Here is a 16,393-nt window from a genome sequence, read left to right as displayed (position 1 = left end):
TTGAAACCTAGCAGAGAAAGAATACGTACTCCGTAGTCAGAGAGAATGAGAGAAGGAGAGAGTGAAAACGAGTGTTTGCGGGCGAAACACAGTGAGGATGGCGGCCATGCCGTCAGAAGAGATAAGGGGGAGAGTATGGGTGGGGGTGCATCCGGTGCCAAGGAAGGTTTTTCACGAGAGGGTTTTTTAAATCCTACAAAGATCTCCTTTAGAGATAAAGTCATTGGTCCAGAAAAATCGAAGGCGTTTGCACTTGCAGGATCTCTATCTGGGGATAGTATAGCCACGGTGGTGGTGGGCAAGCAGGGCGATTCCCAACCTCCATGTGTAAACTTCACTGAAGAAGCCAAGTTTGTTTGGCAGAACCTTATCGAAAAGCTTTAGTGATCAAGGTTCTTGATAAAAATTAGAGTTACACAGCTCTTTCACACAAGTTTTGGATGGTTTGGCGCATCAAAGGTGGCTTTGATCTGCTTGATGTGGGGTTTGGGTACTTCATGGTAAAATTCGATGCATGTGAAGATGGTGAGAAGGTCATGCTTGGTGGCCCGTGGTTGATTGAGGGGCACTATGTTGCTGTAAAACCGTGGGATATAGATTTTCGGCCATGTGAGCAATCCTTCGGGTCTACGCTTGTATGGGTTCGGATTTTGGGGCTCCCAATCTGGTGTTATCAGGAACAGGCCATGATGCATATTGCTTCTGCAATAGGAGTTCCCATCAGAGTGGACTTAGCCACTAAGTTGGCTGAGAGAGGACGATATGCCCGAGTATGTGTTCAAATAAATTTAGGACTGCCAGTGATCAGTAAGTTAGCTGAGAGAGGACGATATGCTCGAGCATGTGTTCAAATAAATTTAGAATTGTCAGTGATCAAGCATATCATTGTGAAAGGTGTAACTCATGTAGTGGAATATGAATGTTTAAATTTAATTTATAATTCTTGTGCTAGTTATGGTCATGATATGGCACAGTGTTTGGGTAGAGACTCCAAGAAAAAAAAGAGTGCTGATTCCGATGCCACCAAGCCACGGGACGGTACAAAGGCAGTGTCACATCCTGAGACCAAAATTCACAATTCAAAAGAAGTAGAACCTAATGTGGTAGGTGGTGTTATTGGCGAGAATCCTGCATCGAATTTGCAAGAGGATTTGGAGGCTAATAATTTGGAAGGAAATAATGTTGAGGAGGCTTGCATGCATGATAAACCAGGCTGGGAGCAAGTTGTGAGGAAAGGTAAAACCAAGCTGGGTCAGAGGCAATCTAACAAGGTCCAAAGAGGCATTCAATCCAGAACCGATTCGGGTAGAGTAATCAGGCCCACCATTCACTTCTCTCACACGAATGGATCCAACTCCTATCGCGCTAGGGTCGGGTCACGAGTCAAGGTCGGACACAGCGCTTCCCGTGTTGGTGAGACGTCGATTTCCTCAACCCGACACACTCCGGTGCCTTGCGGGTCTTCTCTCCGGAAACGACCAAGGCCGGGGTCCCTACAGAGCTCGCCAGTTGAGAAAAATGGAGGCACAGTGGTGGAAGCATCGTCATGTCTTCCTGCAACTGTGAAGGAGGGTGTTACCGTGGCGGTTCCATTGGAGAAGGAAGGCGCATTGCCGGCTGTTACTGCGTCGATAGGCGGGATTAAAGAGATATTCCATGGAGATCCGGCAAACCTGAAGGTCACGGGAGTCACTTCTGCTGGGCAAGCCTCGGTTTGAGGTTGGTGAAGCACTTTGATTTCCTTGTTTTATATTTTTATATTTTATATTATGGATAGTTTAAATATAATAGCTTGGAATATTAGGGGTGCTTCCAATAAGTTAGCCCGGGTGAATTGTAAAGAGCTGGTTAGGAAATTTAAACCTGTAATTTTTATTGTGGTTGAAACTCACTATCCTTTTCAACACTTGAAACTGTTCTGGGACAGACTTGGTTATCTCCCTATTGGTATAGTGGAGGCGTCAGGACATAAGGAGGGTATCTGGTTCCTTTCTGCAATACAGGGTGTTCACTGCAAATGGGTTGATGCTTTCGATCAGTGATTTCGATCAGTGTGTTACAGTTGAGGTTCAGGTAAATAATGTGATTTGGAGGTGCAGTGGTATCTATGGTAGTCCTCAATTTAATACCAGAGTTCTGCTATGGGATTATCTTGTTACTCAGTCTTCGTCTTTCTGCGGGCCATGGATTGTTCTTGGTGATTTTAATGAAGTATTATTCTCTCATAAATCTAAGGGTTGCCTCTTCTCGAGTCGTCATGCAGATCGGCTTGCTGCCTCTCTAGGGGATAGTAATCTGTTTGACTTGAAGACTATTGGAAGACAGTTTTCTTGGTACAGAAGGGTTAAAAATGGTGTTGAGGTAGCGAAAAAACTTGACCGGGTTTGTATCAATAGTGGTTAGCTATCTCTCTTTCCAGAGGCTTACGCAGAAATTTTAAATAGACTTTAGTCTGATCATTGTTCTATCCTAGTACGCTGTACAGGTCGTCCCCAACCGAAAAAGAATAGACATTTTCGGTTTATTGCAGCTTGGGAAACTCATCCGGGGTACAGAGATATTGTGAACCAGTCATGGCAGGCTAGCTACAGAGAGATGCATGGCAAGCTTTCAGAAGTGCAGAAGAACTCTTTGGAGTTTAATTCTAAAGTGTTCGGCAACATTTTCATTAGGACATGCAAATTGGAGAGACATATTAATTTCCTTCAGAAGCGACTTGAAGTAATAGAAGATTTGTCTATGCGGCAAAAAGAAAAACAGCTGATTGAGGAATTTAATAACACGCTTGTGCAGGAGGAACTTCTATGGTTTCAAAAATCCAGAGAGCAGTGGGTAAAATTTGGGGATAGAAATACCAAGTTCTTTCATGTCCAGACTCTTGTGCGGAGAAAGCATAATAAGATTCATGGTCTCTTTCTTCAAGATGGGGTGTGGGAAACGGACCCGGATGTCCTTAGAAGGGAAGCTGAATCCTTCTATAAACGCCTATTCTGCCAGTCGGAGGATGTAGACTTAGGTTGTCTTGGTGATGTGCCGCTGCCTTCCCTGAATGATGAAGCCTGTTGTAGCCTCACAGCCCAGTTACTCTGGAAGAAGTTAAGTCAGCTGTTTTCAGTATGCATTCTTTTAAGGCGCCGGGCCCTGATGGGTTTCAGGCTTTCTTCTTTAAAGAATACTAGAAGATTGTTGGTTTTGATATTTGGACTATGGTTCGTCATGCGTTCTCTGGTTTGGATATGGATCCAAGAATGATGGAAACTCTTGTGGTTCTTATTTCGAAGGTAGAAAACCCAGTTTCCATGAAGGATTTCTGACCAATTAGTCTCTGTAATGTGGTTTACAAAGTTATAACGAAGGTCCTGGTCAATAGACTTCGTCCCCATCTCAAAGAGATTATTGGGCCCCTTCAAGGAGGGTTTATCCCGGGGAGAGGAACCCCAGACAACATCATTGTAGCACAAGAGGTTCTCTATTTCATGAAAAAGACAAAGTCAAAGAAAGGCACCCTGGCCTTTAAGATTGATTTGGAGAAAGCGTACGATAGAGTGGATTGGGGATTTCTGAAACAAACCCTAGTGAGTTTTGGCTTTCCTCCTCCGACAGTCAATCTGATTATACGTTGTGTCACTGCTTCCTCACTGTCTATCCTCTGGAATGGGGATAGATTAAATAGCTTTACTCCGAGCAGGGGTCTTAGACAAGGAGATCCTATATCATCGTATCTGTTTATGTTGTGTATAGAGAGATTGTCCTGTTCTATTAATCAGCAAGTTGATAAGGGCTTGTGGAAGCCGGTTGCGGTTTCTAGAGGGGGTCCAAGAATTTCTCATTTGATGTTTGCTGATGATTTACTTCTTTTTTGTAAACCTGAAAAACAGCAAGTTCAAACTGTAATGGTAGCTTTGAAAAATTTCTGCAGAGCCTCTGGGATGAAGGTTAATGTGGAAAAATCTAAAGTGCTATGCTCCAGGAATGTTTCATCGACAAGAAAAGAGATTTTCACTGGAGTCTCCTCCATCAGATTCGTCCAGAACTTGGGCAAGTATTTAGGGGTGAACCTTAATCACTCTCGGGTGACACGCGCAACTTTCAACGATGTTTTGGACAAGATTCAGGGAAGGCTAGCCAGCTGGAAAGGGAGATTGCTTAATAAGGCAGGCAGACTCTGTTTGCTCAACTCGGTAGTGACTGCGATTCCTACTTATCGCATGCAAGTATCTCTCTTCCCTAAATGGGTAACTAATAAGATAGAATCCATGATGCAAAACTTTCTATGGGAGGGTCAAGCTGATGGTAGAGGCCTGTATCTAGTTAACTGGAAAGTGTTGGTCACTCCTAAGAAGTTTGGAGGTCTGGGAATTAGAGATCCTTTTTGTGCCAATATTGCTCTTCTTGAAAAACTAGTTTGGCAACTTTTTCACCATCCCGATAAGCTATGGGTTCAACTGTTGATGGAGAAATACCATTCTTCTAAGGATGATTGTTTTAGTCGGTCTCGAGGAAGGGGATCTTATGTTTGGAAGAGTATATGTCAAGCTTGGGTATCCTGAAGGAAGGTTTTAGTTGGTGCATTGGGGATTTGGAACAGAACTTTTGGTTTTCTAAATGGAGAAGAGAGGGGCGACTGTGTCAGGAGATGGATTATGTTCACATTTCTGATTCGGATCTCAGGATCTTGGACCTTTGGTCATCTGGATAGTGGAACCTTGAGAATATCTATTCTCCTTTGAATCAGTCTCTGCAGAGCAACATTAACTCTTACAATCCAAATGTTCAAGCTGGTTCAGAGGTCGGTTGGTGTTGGACTGATACGGCCTCAAAAGTTTATGATGCTCATAGTGGTTATTTGTGGCTCAGTAAGAAGATGTTTAGTTGGGAGGATAGGGGTAATTGGCTTTGGCTTTGGCGTCAACATGTTCCGGAAAAGCACAACTTTTTGGCTTGGCTATGTCTTCGGGAGGCTCTTCCTACTGCTGCATTTCATTTTATGAGGGGCATTTCGCACACGGATAGCTGTCCACGATGTTTCTCAGGTCAGGAATCGATTTTACATTGTATTCGGGATTGTCCAAAAGTCCAACTTGTTTGGCAAGCTTTAGGGATCTCCGATCAACCAGTGGATTTGATGAGTTGGTTCTTACATAATAGCAAACAGCGCCCCTTTAGATTCTTTTCTGGTCTCTGGTGGATTTGGTATTCGAGAAATAACGAGATCTTTCATCTTCACGAGCATTGGACCACAGACAAGGTAATTGGTATGGCTTTGTCCTTAGAAAAGGAGCTCCGAAATATTTTTGAGTTGCAACGACTATCTATCCCCTCAACCATTAGTGGCTCTTGGATTCCCCCCTCAGTGGGTACCTTTAAGATTAATTGTGATGCTAGCTATCCTGGCAGTGGTGCTCGAGTTGGTTTTGCTTGTGTTAGCAAAGATTGGAAGGGAAGGTGGCAACGAGGCTGTCTGGGAACAATTGAGAGTCATAGCATTTTGCAAGGAGAGTTGTTTGCTATTTGGAGAGGCTTTCTTTTAGCATGGGACTCGGGACAAAGAGACATTATATGTGAGACAGACTGTGTGAAGGCTTTTACTATTGTCAATAATTTACAAGATTGTTCTGGGTTTATTGATTCTTTGGTGTTAAAAATCCGAGATACCATGTCTTGGAAATGGCGTGCTGATCTTCGGTTGATCTTGAGAGATGCAAATACAGTAGCAGACATCATGGAAAAGACCGCAATGAGGATTATTTCTCCCCAAGTGGAGCTTCCATTGCCTTGGAAGGAGTTTAAGAGTAGTATTCAGCGGGACTGCCTTTCTTAAGCAGTTTCTTGTTTTTATTTCTTTCTTAGTTTTTTTTTAAGTCACCAAAAAAAGATACATTCATATACATACTTTAGTTTTTGAAACTCACTAAGTAGAGTAGAAAGAAAATAAAGAAAGAGAGACCGTGGGAGAAAGAGAGACAAATCGTAAAAATTTCCGAGCTTTCGGCTTTGATTTTTTGAGAAAGCTCTAATTTTTTGAGATCTATAACTTCAATAAAAAATTTAATTTAATAAAAGTGTTCATATTCTCTTTTTCTATATGTTAGCATTATTTTTGTCCGGTAAAAGTTGACGATGGCGTAGCCTTCCTTCTTCTTAAGTTCGGCCAAAAGAAATTTTAGGAGATATAGACGATTTTTGACATTTTCTTCTTTAACAGCTTGGTCGAAAAGCTTTTCCGGAGTTTCTGTTGTTATGATTTCTTTACGAAGGTAGGGTTTAGTAATTTTATAATAATTAAATGTGAATTTGATAAGTGAATGTTGGTTTGATTGATTATTGTTTGAGTTTGAATGAGTTTATGTTGAATTATTGTTGTTGCTTGTGATTTATTGATTTGGTTATGAGGAACAGCTCAACTGTAGTTATTTTAATGGTTTTGAGACTGTTGTGGTATGGTATTTTGAGAAAATTGATGAGATTGGTGGTTGAAAGATTAAACTAAAAACCGTGAAAATTCGGTAACCAAAAAACTTGAGAACAGATTAAAGCATAAGTAATATTTTGAAAGAAAAAAGCTAAAGGTTTCGATTTTGGTATAAAAGAAAGATTAGTAATTACAATTTATTTTTTAAGGGTAATATTGTATTTGTATATAAAATCGATGTATAATTTACAATAGTATAAGTTTTGAGGTATTTTGGATAATAAATAAAGTATAGGGATAAAATGGATATTTTATAAAAACACAAGGTTATTTTTATAAATATAAAAATAAGTGAGAATTCCAAATATTGAAGCTAAAAATAGAATAATAAAAGGATCGTAATTTAAAAAGTAATTGCTAAAAATTTAAAATAAGGTTTTATAAACTAAATTTTAAAAGAAGATTATAAATATTATTTTAAATACATTTTTAAAATTATTCATTTATATTAAAATAAATTATTATTATTTACATTCTAATATTTTAAAATGGTCAATTATGTTTTATATTTAAAAAAATACGACTCTTAGTGTTGGAAAATAATAAATTATATCACACGAATCAATTTTGGATATCTGAAGTATTAATGAAAACAAATCAGATAATGTTCCGTTATTCAAATGACAGTGCGTTCTGCATCACTTAGTAGCTTCAAAAAGCCCCTTTACTTATGAAACTGGATGATTCGAGATTCTACCAATAACGATTTCTTTACTGAAACCTTAAATATATACACTTCCATGGTTTCATACATTAGTGGCCATGGGAACACCTTCATAAAGGCCTGTGCCAACCTTGGTTCCATTATTCAATATTCATGGGAGTATGATTCATGGCCATATTCTGAGACTTGGCTTCCAAGATGACTTAGTTATGGAACAGCTAGCTAGCACCTGCTTTTATTTAATTTATTTGTTGTATTTGTAACTTAAAAATCTTTATATTATTTTTAGCTTTCTTCTTTTTTTTGTATGTGGTATTTTTAGAAATAAAAGTATAATAAGGGTATCCCTTATTTTTCAGTAAAAATTTTAGATGAGTGCTTAGCTTGTTATTACATGTTCAAGAAGGAATTTAATGCTAATTTCTTTTATTTTAGATTTTAATTCGAACATATAATTTTACATTAAATAAGCTCAACGAACTCTATATGCATTAAATATGCTACTCTTATGATTCATTGGATGTCATAATATAAATGAAAATAAAAAGAAGCTATAAAAGAAGAATGTTGAGGAATTTTAATAAATATAGAAAATATTAAAATATAAATAAATATTTTTTAATATAGAACACTTTAAAATAAAAAATGCAACACTTTATTTTTTTAAACTAAATATAAAACATATAAATACATAAAAATATAAATCTTTTTTATTCATTAAGACTAATTATTATGTTGTAAATTTTATTATAATAAAAATTCATATTAAAATGTTATTTTTAATTACAATATATTAAATATAAAATAATTAAATATTATTTTAAATTACTTGACAAATACAATTCTAAATATTGAATAGTAAAAAAATTTGGGTAATGCATGCTCATAAATTATATTATGGTAGTTAACTATTTAATTTTATTCATATATCATCAATTTAATTAGTTATATATGACAAAAAGTTATACTATGAAATTAAATATATTTATGTATTATGAATTTCTTTTCATGCTCGTATAAAACACAGATCTATATACTAGTATTTAAAAAAAAGAGATAGTTTCTAATTAATTAATACGTAATTTATCTTCTATGACATATCAATTTTTTTATTTAGTCACTAATTAACTATACTATTAATTTGAATTTTTTAAATTTAACCAAAGTTAATATTTAGGATCACTTAAGTTATTCTTTAAATGTATGTCCTTATTGTGTAATTAAGTTTATTCTTTAAAACTTTTTCTTTGCCTCTTTTTTTTTTCAAAATTAGGAATGAGATTCGAATAACCCGAAATTTTTAGGTGAAAAAGAAAGACTATACCGTTAGAATTATAGTTCAAATGGCATAGTCTTCTCTTTTTTTCGCCTTCTTTGTCCGTTCACTTTCTACATCTTTAATTCAATACTTATCTGCATCTTTAAAAATTGGATAATGATATATCTTTCTACATCTAATTTTTTAATTATTTTATCATTAAATTATTGTTAGGGTTGCAAGTGTGAGGAGTATAAGGAATTAGTCCTACATCGAAAAAAATATGAATAAGTAAAGAGTATATAAGATGAGAGACGTATTAACTTAAAGCTTAAAGTTTTGAGTTGGATATAACATTTTTTCATCTTGTATTCTCTCGTTTTGATTCCTCTCTGAAATCTTCTGGTAGTAGCGCAAAATGATAAATATTTACTTTTATATTTTTTTATTATTCAAAATTGTAAAACTATTAATGAATGCTAAATAAAACAAGTTTGAACTGATTTTTTATGATCTTTCTAACATTACTATTTTTTCGAATCATATCATTTTGAGTTAACCGCCAAAATTCTTTTTTATTTTAGTTGCCAAGCAACGTAGCACAAATAATGATAAATTGAGATCTCTTTTAAGATTCATTTACTTTACTATTTTGTACAGGCAAAATATTAATGATATAAAATTATTTTCAACTCTAATTTTTTATTATCTTCCTAATATTACTGTTTTTTCGAATTACATCATTTTGATTTAACCTCCAAAATTTTTTTTATTTTATTTGCCCAACAACATAGCACAAATAACAATAACTTTAGATTTATTTTAAAATTCATTTACTTTTTTATTTTGTACGGAAAAAATATTAATGACAAGTAATTATTTTTAACTTAGGTTGTTTATTTTTTTAAACTAGTAGAATCTAGTATATTTAAGAATAAACTAAGTTTAATGAGTAATAATTATATATTTATGTTTGTAATTGCAAATGCAATTCAAGTGCTCACAATTTAGATGGCTTTCCTTTTATTCTATTTAGATTTGTGATATATATTCACAATCAATCAATTTGATTGGTTTGATGTTTAGTGCTATATATTGAAGATCTTGATTAGGAAAGAAACAAATAGAGCGACAAAAATGTAATATCATTAAAATTTTTCTAAACTTGTATGTTCGAATCTAATTTATTTTTCATTACATTTTACGAGGCACGCCACAAACGTAAAAATCTATCCTCTATTGTTCTATCTTCATTTTCAGCGGAAATGACAACCTATAGCGATCAGATTCCTAAGGATCTTGTATTGGAAATTCTAACAAAATTACCTGTTAAGTCTTTGAAGCGATTTAGTTGCATGCATAAGTCTTGGCTAAATTTATTTGAGAATTCTAATTTTAAGAGCATGTACTACGAGAATTTAAAATCTAAAACTACTCACTCATCCTCTCTCCTTCTATGGAGATATTTTTATGACGAAAGAAGTGAAGGAGACGTCTATGAAAATGATGTGCATTTGCTTTCTGGAGAAAGGTACGAAAATATAGTTACGTTAGTTTTTCCAAGTCTGTTTGAAGAAAATGGTTTTTATAAAATTTTAGACTGTGTTAATGGTATCATATGTCACTATGAAGAAGAAGGTCTTGATGTAAAAATAGGACTTTGGAACCCCAAAACCGACCAGCATAAAATTATTCCTCCTGGTATTACTGATGATGAGCCCGGCTTTGATCGGCAAGTAAGTATTCATGGATTTGGTTATGATGATGTGAATGATGACTATAAAGTGATTCAATGTGTATATTATATTCATGGTCAAACTTTTTTAAAAGAGCCTGTTCTAACAATTTGGCAAATTTATAGTCTAAAAAGTAATTATTGGAAGAAACTTGATCTTGAAATGACTAAGAAGGAATATATACATAATGCTTCTGTAGCGTACTTGAATGGAGTATGTCACTGGTGGGGTAGCGAGCATGCCACTAATGGACACGAAGAAGAACAAATACTTGTGTCATTTAATCTCAGCACTGAAACGTTTGAAACCACATCAATTGTTTGGCTACAAAAAAATGATGATAGACCTATCAGAAGTTTGGTAGTGCTCAACAAATCTGTTACTCTGATTTCCTCTTTTGCTAAGAATAATTGCATTGAAATATCTATTTTGGGTGAAGTTGGTGTGAAAGAATCTTGGGTGAAACTTTTCACACTTGAACCCTTTTTATCAGAATTTAGTCCAATGAAAATGGGTCACAAATGTGATCTAATATGTAACACCCTAACTACAAAAGCTCACGCTTCCGGCTGCGTAACTCTGATTGTTCGGACATTACGACGACACTTATACTATTTAATACTAAAATATGAGCCTGTTTAAAACTTTAAACCGCAATACCATTCCCAAAAATTACTTTAGCCATACAACGTACGTCTATACATACCATACAACTTACAGAAACTCATAAAGAGTACATCCATATATATATACATACATATATATAAATAATATTACAAACATTATCCAGTACAATTCTTATCCCTCTTATAGAATATATCAAGATAAAGGCGAGGGTACAATAAATAATAACTAAGGCCATACAGAGCATCACAACAATAACTAGGTAAATTCTTCGTAACTTCTGCGCCCATATCCTGAAAGGGGAAAAATGTAAGGGGTGAGAACATCATCCTCGAAAGGGTTCTCAGTAGAGGTTTTTTTTGGGGAATTACTGTAATAGGATACATGAAGATAAATCGTACCAGTGATTAATAACCATCTTATGCCTCTTTTCAAAAACAACAGTTTACAATAAAAGTAAAGTCAGGAATCTTTTCTGAAAGAGGAACTATTCAATTCTCAAAACATCAAAACATTTCAAAAAGGTTTATCTATAATGAACCAAAATAACCTTTCATATCTTATTCCAAACCAGAACCACAAAACCGAAATCAACCATCGGTCCATCTCATTCAACCACGGCCCTAGGCCCAAACAATCCAACCACAACCAATCCACCACAATCCAACAGAGTTCCAGATGCAAACACAAGTAGGAAGATGCAAACACAAACAAACAGTTATTGCAAGTAGAACAATTAGCAGTTAATCACATAGGCAAACCAAGTACAATATGCATACCCAAACAATGTCACATAGATGCATATGATGCATGCCTGTCCCTAGTGGCTGATGATATCATCTGTCGGTTATAGAGCCAACCCGACAAGTCCTGGTAGCTAACCATTGGACTGTCCCTCTGTCGCGCATCCCCAACTCGAGTTATACTCATCATAAACTTGATCATAAACATGATCCATATCCATCACCCTCACTGGTGAATATTTCGGGGGCGAGCTCATCCGGGACTTTCACAGTGCCCGGCCACACTTACGACATAGGGTCAACAGAGTATCAAGTCTCAACCTGGAGCACGTGGTGGCTAGCCACTGCTACTACCCAGGGAAACTCGTATCTCAGATAGTGGAAGTGCAAATCACAATTATCAATAATTCAGCATATACATGCATTCATTCTCATCCATGGATAAACATCCATCTCAGCCATCCGGCTCACGGTTCAATCCAGAACCAGCCAATATTCATAATCATACACAGCCATCTGGCTCACAACAAAACAGCACTTCCACATTCAAAATCATCAAATTCATGAAATCGGCATTTAAGCCATAAATCATTTTCTCAATTCATTTCACTTTGAAATCAAGTTTCAACTCTTTTCAGCCTTGGCTTTAAAAATCTCGTTTCTCAAATCATCTCAGGCTCATAAGCCAAATTTACTCGAAGTAAGTTCCTTTTTTAAAACAAAGCCACTCTTGGCATTCTCTTTCCAAAACTTCCAAAACCATGGCAAGTTAAGGATTTATTTCAAAGCATTCAAAATCACCCATCCAACAATGGGATTTTATAACAAAAGTTTCTCGGCAGAGTCCCAAGTCTTTAGGGAAGGTCAACCTATATCAATTCCTTAAAATTCATTGAAACCCTTAAAATCATAGATTCTCGGTTCAAGTAAATATAACTGAATTTACTGTAAAACCGGCCATACCAAATCACAAGTTCCAACCCGGTCCAAAAATCAACTCATTTGAAATGGAACCGGTTTATTTGAATCAAACCACTTTCAAGTTTCTTTTTGGAACCCATTTTTCTAACTCTTCCAAATTGCCTCAAACTTAATTACTCAATCAAAAGTCTAGATTTCTTTAAAATCACTAAAAGCTCCTTTTTATATTGAAATCAATATTAGAGCATCATTCTTTCCTTTAGTGATTCAAATGGTAAAAATAGTTCATTGCTAAATAAGCCGAACTCAACGCATGAAGTTCATTTAAATAAATTAAGCTTGAAAACATAAATATTCTCTTAATAAATCAAATAATACAGTTTCTCAAATCCAACCCTTTTTAAATGACTTTTCAAACAAGACTAGGATTTTGTAGAAATTTCGGCAGCACCTCTCCTAAAACTTGGACTTTTGCCACCCGGTTCGGGTCCCAACTAAACCGTTTCTCATTCCTTTTCAACAGCTCAAAACCAGAAATTAATTCAAAAGCAAGCTAAATCCAACAGTCGCCTCAGTGGCATATCTCAGGGAAACCATTTCAAAATCAACTCAATATTAACCGTTTTAACTTATTTCCAAAGCTTTAAAGAAACGGCTCAGTAACAAATCATTTGTCCAAAACCAAGTCAATTAAAGTAAACCAGGCTGAATTCAAAAGTGTGTTCTACTTTCCACATTATCCAGAAAATCAACTCAACTCAAATCAATTCACAACGGATTAAACCCGATTTCAAAGCTTTAAAAGAACCAACTTCAAAAGCATCTCGTTTCACAAAACCACACAACAATCCATTCATCAAAACCAAATAATAATCCGTTCAACATACAATTACATTCATCCAGGATAATCAACATCACCTAAGGCTTATACAATCACTAAATACATTATCTCACATCAGTATCCATATGTAATAATTCCAATACATAAAACATAGTTTTTGGAAAGCGCCCCTACCTCAAAACGCAATTCCATAACCCAAACGCGTCACAGAGTCCTTTCCACCTCAACCCGAAATCAAAAACAACCACAACCTCAGCTTCAAGCCATATTCGCAATAACCATAGCAACACTAATCGCAACATATAATAATCAGGACTCGACGCCATGTTATCAAAACTCATATTCTTTAACCGAACACAACAGAATACTAACACGAGATCATTCGAAACATAATTTCTTATCAGAATAACACAATGAGGCAACTGCGATTTCGAACCGGCCCCAACACAACTCCGGCGGCAGCCAGAAGCTCCGGTGGATCAACTATAAAACCGCGCAACATCAAAACCTTCTCAAAATCCAAAATGACCGAAACCACAAATTAAAACCCTTACCGACACACTTTTCCGGCGGCGGCAGCAGGGTCTCAAGTGGGAGAAGCTCAGCCCAAAGCTCCATCGGCAATCCCGGAAGTCTCAGCGGCCCAAATCACGGTGACCCAGCCTGCTCGGCGACCGTGAAGCCCCAAGGCAGCATCTTCCCTTCCTCAGCGGACCAAAACAACGGAGGCAGAAGGACTCATCATGCCCTTCCAGCTCGCGTTTTCCCCCTCTTGCCAGTGACAGCGACGCGGCTCGAGGCCCCATGGTCGGCAGCGACGAGACCCGAGTTCTGCCCCTCTTCAACGCCTCTTCTCCGTGACAGTGGTAGCAGTGGGGTGGTTCGATGGCGAGGCGTGGTGGCGCGGTATTCCCCTGGCAACGACGAAGAAAACATGGGCCGTAGTGGTTGCGCGATGCAACAGTCACTGGGCGGCTCCTCCAGCATCGCGTCTCCTCCCTCCTCTCGGTGACAGAGTTGCGATTCATGGCTCCGTGGACGGGACGACCATGGCGGCGCGGATTGGGTAGCAGCAGCAGGTGATGGCGCGAGTAACTCTTCCCTCTCCTTGGTCAGACAAAGGCGGTAGTGAGACCAGCACGCCGACGCAGGTCCTCCTCTCCTCCTCCCTTATTCCGTGACTCAGTCTCCATTTACCTCTGATTTTCTGTTTCTGTTCCTTTCCTTTCATGGAGAAAGAGGAAAGGGAACCGTGGGTGCTGCTGTCCGTGAGTAACAAGGAGGACAGGGTAGAGTTAGGCTGCTGAGGGCTAGGGAAGCAATGAGTTACCGGGTCATGGGTTAGGGTTTTATTTTCAAAAATTAGGGTTAGGGGCATTTTTGTAATTTCACTTAAAAATAGGTATAATGTAGTAATTAGAAATAAATTCTAATTCAACAATAATAGTGTATAAAAATACTATTTGCTCATCAATTTTTATAAATTACTTTCAATAAAATGCCCAAATCAAATAATTAGAAATAATATACTTAATTTCTTCATTTTCCAAAATAGCAATATTAATATTTAAAACATTACTTATTTAATCCAAATCATATAAAATCTTTATTATTTCATAACTATCAACTTTATATCAAATATAGAAAATAATCCAATAATTATAAAATTGGATAATAATCATAACTCATTTCAAATTCAATAAATCAAAACTTGCCTTAATTATCTTTAATAAAATAATTTCTGAAATTAAGGCTGCAAATAACTATATGATTTGGGACTTGATCATAATAAGACTTTTCAAAGGTTTTGGGTCTTACATAATATTTATCAGAAACCACAGCAGTGAATTGGCTTTCTTTGATGTTATTACGGGCAAAATAATTCACAATATTAATATCAAAACAACAATGTTTGGTACATAAATTTATAAAGAATGTCTCTTCTCTTTCATCAAAGAAATTAATTAAATTAGTAAATATACAAATTTAAATGTAAGATATATTTAAATGGGGTATAGAAAGAGTATGTAAACTTTCTAAGATGAAAATTAATTTTAATATTCATGTTGATAGTTGAAATTGATTTGATAAGTTGATTTGTATTACAATCTAATATTTTAAAATGGTCAATTATGTCTCATATTTTAAAAAATAAGACTCTTGGTGTTAGAAAATAATAAATTTTAGATATCTAAAGTTTAATGAAAACAAATGGGATAATTGTCCATTATTCAAATGGCAGTGCGTCACCAAAAAAAAAAATGGCAATGCGTTCTGCATCACTTTTCAGAAAGTCCCTTTACCTATGGAACTTGATGATTCGAGATTCTACCAATAACGGCTTCTATACTGAAACCTTAAACATATACACTTCAATGGTTTCACACACTGGTGGGCATGGGAACACCTTCACTTACCCTTTGCTCCTAAAGGCCTGTGCCAACCTGGGTTCCATGATTCATGGGACTATGATTCATGGCCATATTCTGAGACTTGGCTTCCAAGATGACTTATTCAGTTATTTGTTCAAACTGCACTTGTTGGCATGTATGCTAAGTGCACTTATGTTGAGTGTGCACGCCACGTGTTTGATGGAATGGCGCACAGAAGCGTCGTATCCTGGAACTCCATGATTTCGGCTTATTCTCGTGGGTTTTTTATGGATGCGGCATTCAGCCTCTTGAAAGATATGTGAGTTCTTGGCTTTGAGCCAAGTTCGCCCATATTTGTTTTAAATTTGTCAGGTTGTTCGGATTCAGATTCAGATTCCTTTAGCTTTTGGTGGCAAGGGATGTCGATACATTGTTGCTTGATCAAACTTGGACTTGTGTATTCTCAAGTTACTTTGGCCAATGCGTTAATGGGAATGTATGTTCACTTTAGCCAAATGGAGGAAGCGAGGAAGGTTTTTGATTTGATGGATGAAAAATTAATAATTTCTTGGACAACTATTATGGGAGGTTATGTGAAAGTTGGCCATGTTGCGGAAGCATATAATTTATTCAATCAAATGCAGCATCAAAGTACTGGCATAGATTTTATTGTATTTCTAATTCTTATATCTGGTTGTATACAAGTAGGAAATCTCTTATTAGCTTCATCCGTTCAAGCTTTTGTACTTAAATGTGGATGCG

At 36.3% G+C, this 16,393-nt stretch overlaps 1 protein-coding gene and 1 long non-coding RNA gene across 2 annotated transcripts in view; one reads left to right on the top strand and one right to left on the bottom strand.

The window, feature by feature from the left end:
* Nucleotides 1–16,393, top strand: part of LOC110281215 (pentatricopeptide repeat-containing protein At2g29760, chloroplastic-like) — a 77,123-nt gene that overhangs the window by 58,847 nt on the left and 1,883 nt on the right. The window contains exon 2 of the mRNA XM_021142862.2: nt 16,004–16,282. Within this exon, the coding sequence (XP_020998521.2) occupies nt 16,004–16,282 (279 nt within the window). The remainder of the gene's footprint in view (nt 1–16,003; nt 16,283–16,393) is intronic.
* Nucleotides 10,796–14,581, bottom strand: LOC107489776 (uncharacterized). Its single transcript, XR_001592284.3, has 3 exons — nt 13,814–14,581; nt 13,434–13,742; nt 10,796–11,047 (listed from the first exon to the last, which is right to left on the bottom strand). It is a non-coding gene; the product is annotated as an uncharacterized LOC107489776 (long non-coding RNA).

The sequence above is a fragment of the Arachis duranensis genome, chromosome 5, assembly GCF_000817695.3.
Source record: "Arachis duranensis cultivar V14167 chromosome 5, aradu.V14167.gnm2.J7QH, whole genome shotgun sequence".
Taxonomy (NCBI): Eukaryota; Viridiplantae; Streptophyta; class Magnoliopsida; order Fabales; family Fabaceae; genus Arachis; species Arachis duranensis.
This window is presented reverse-complemented; position numbering and strand designations above follow the sequence as displayed.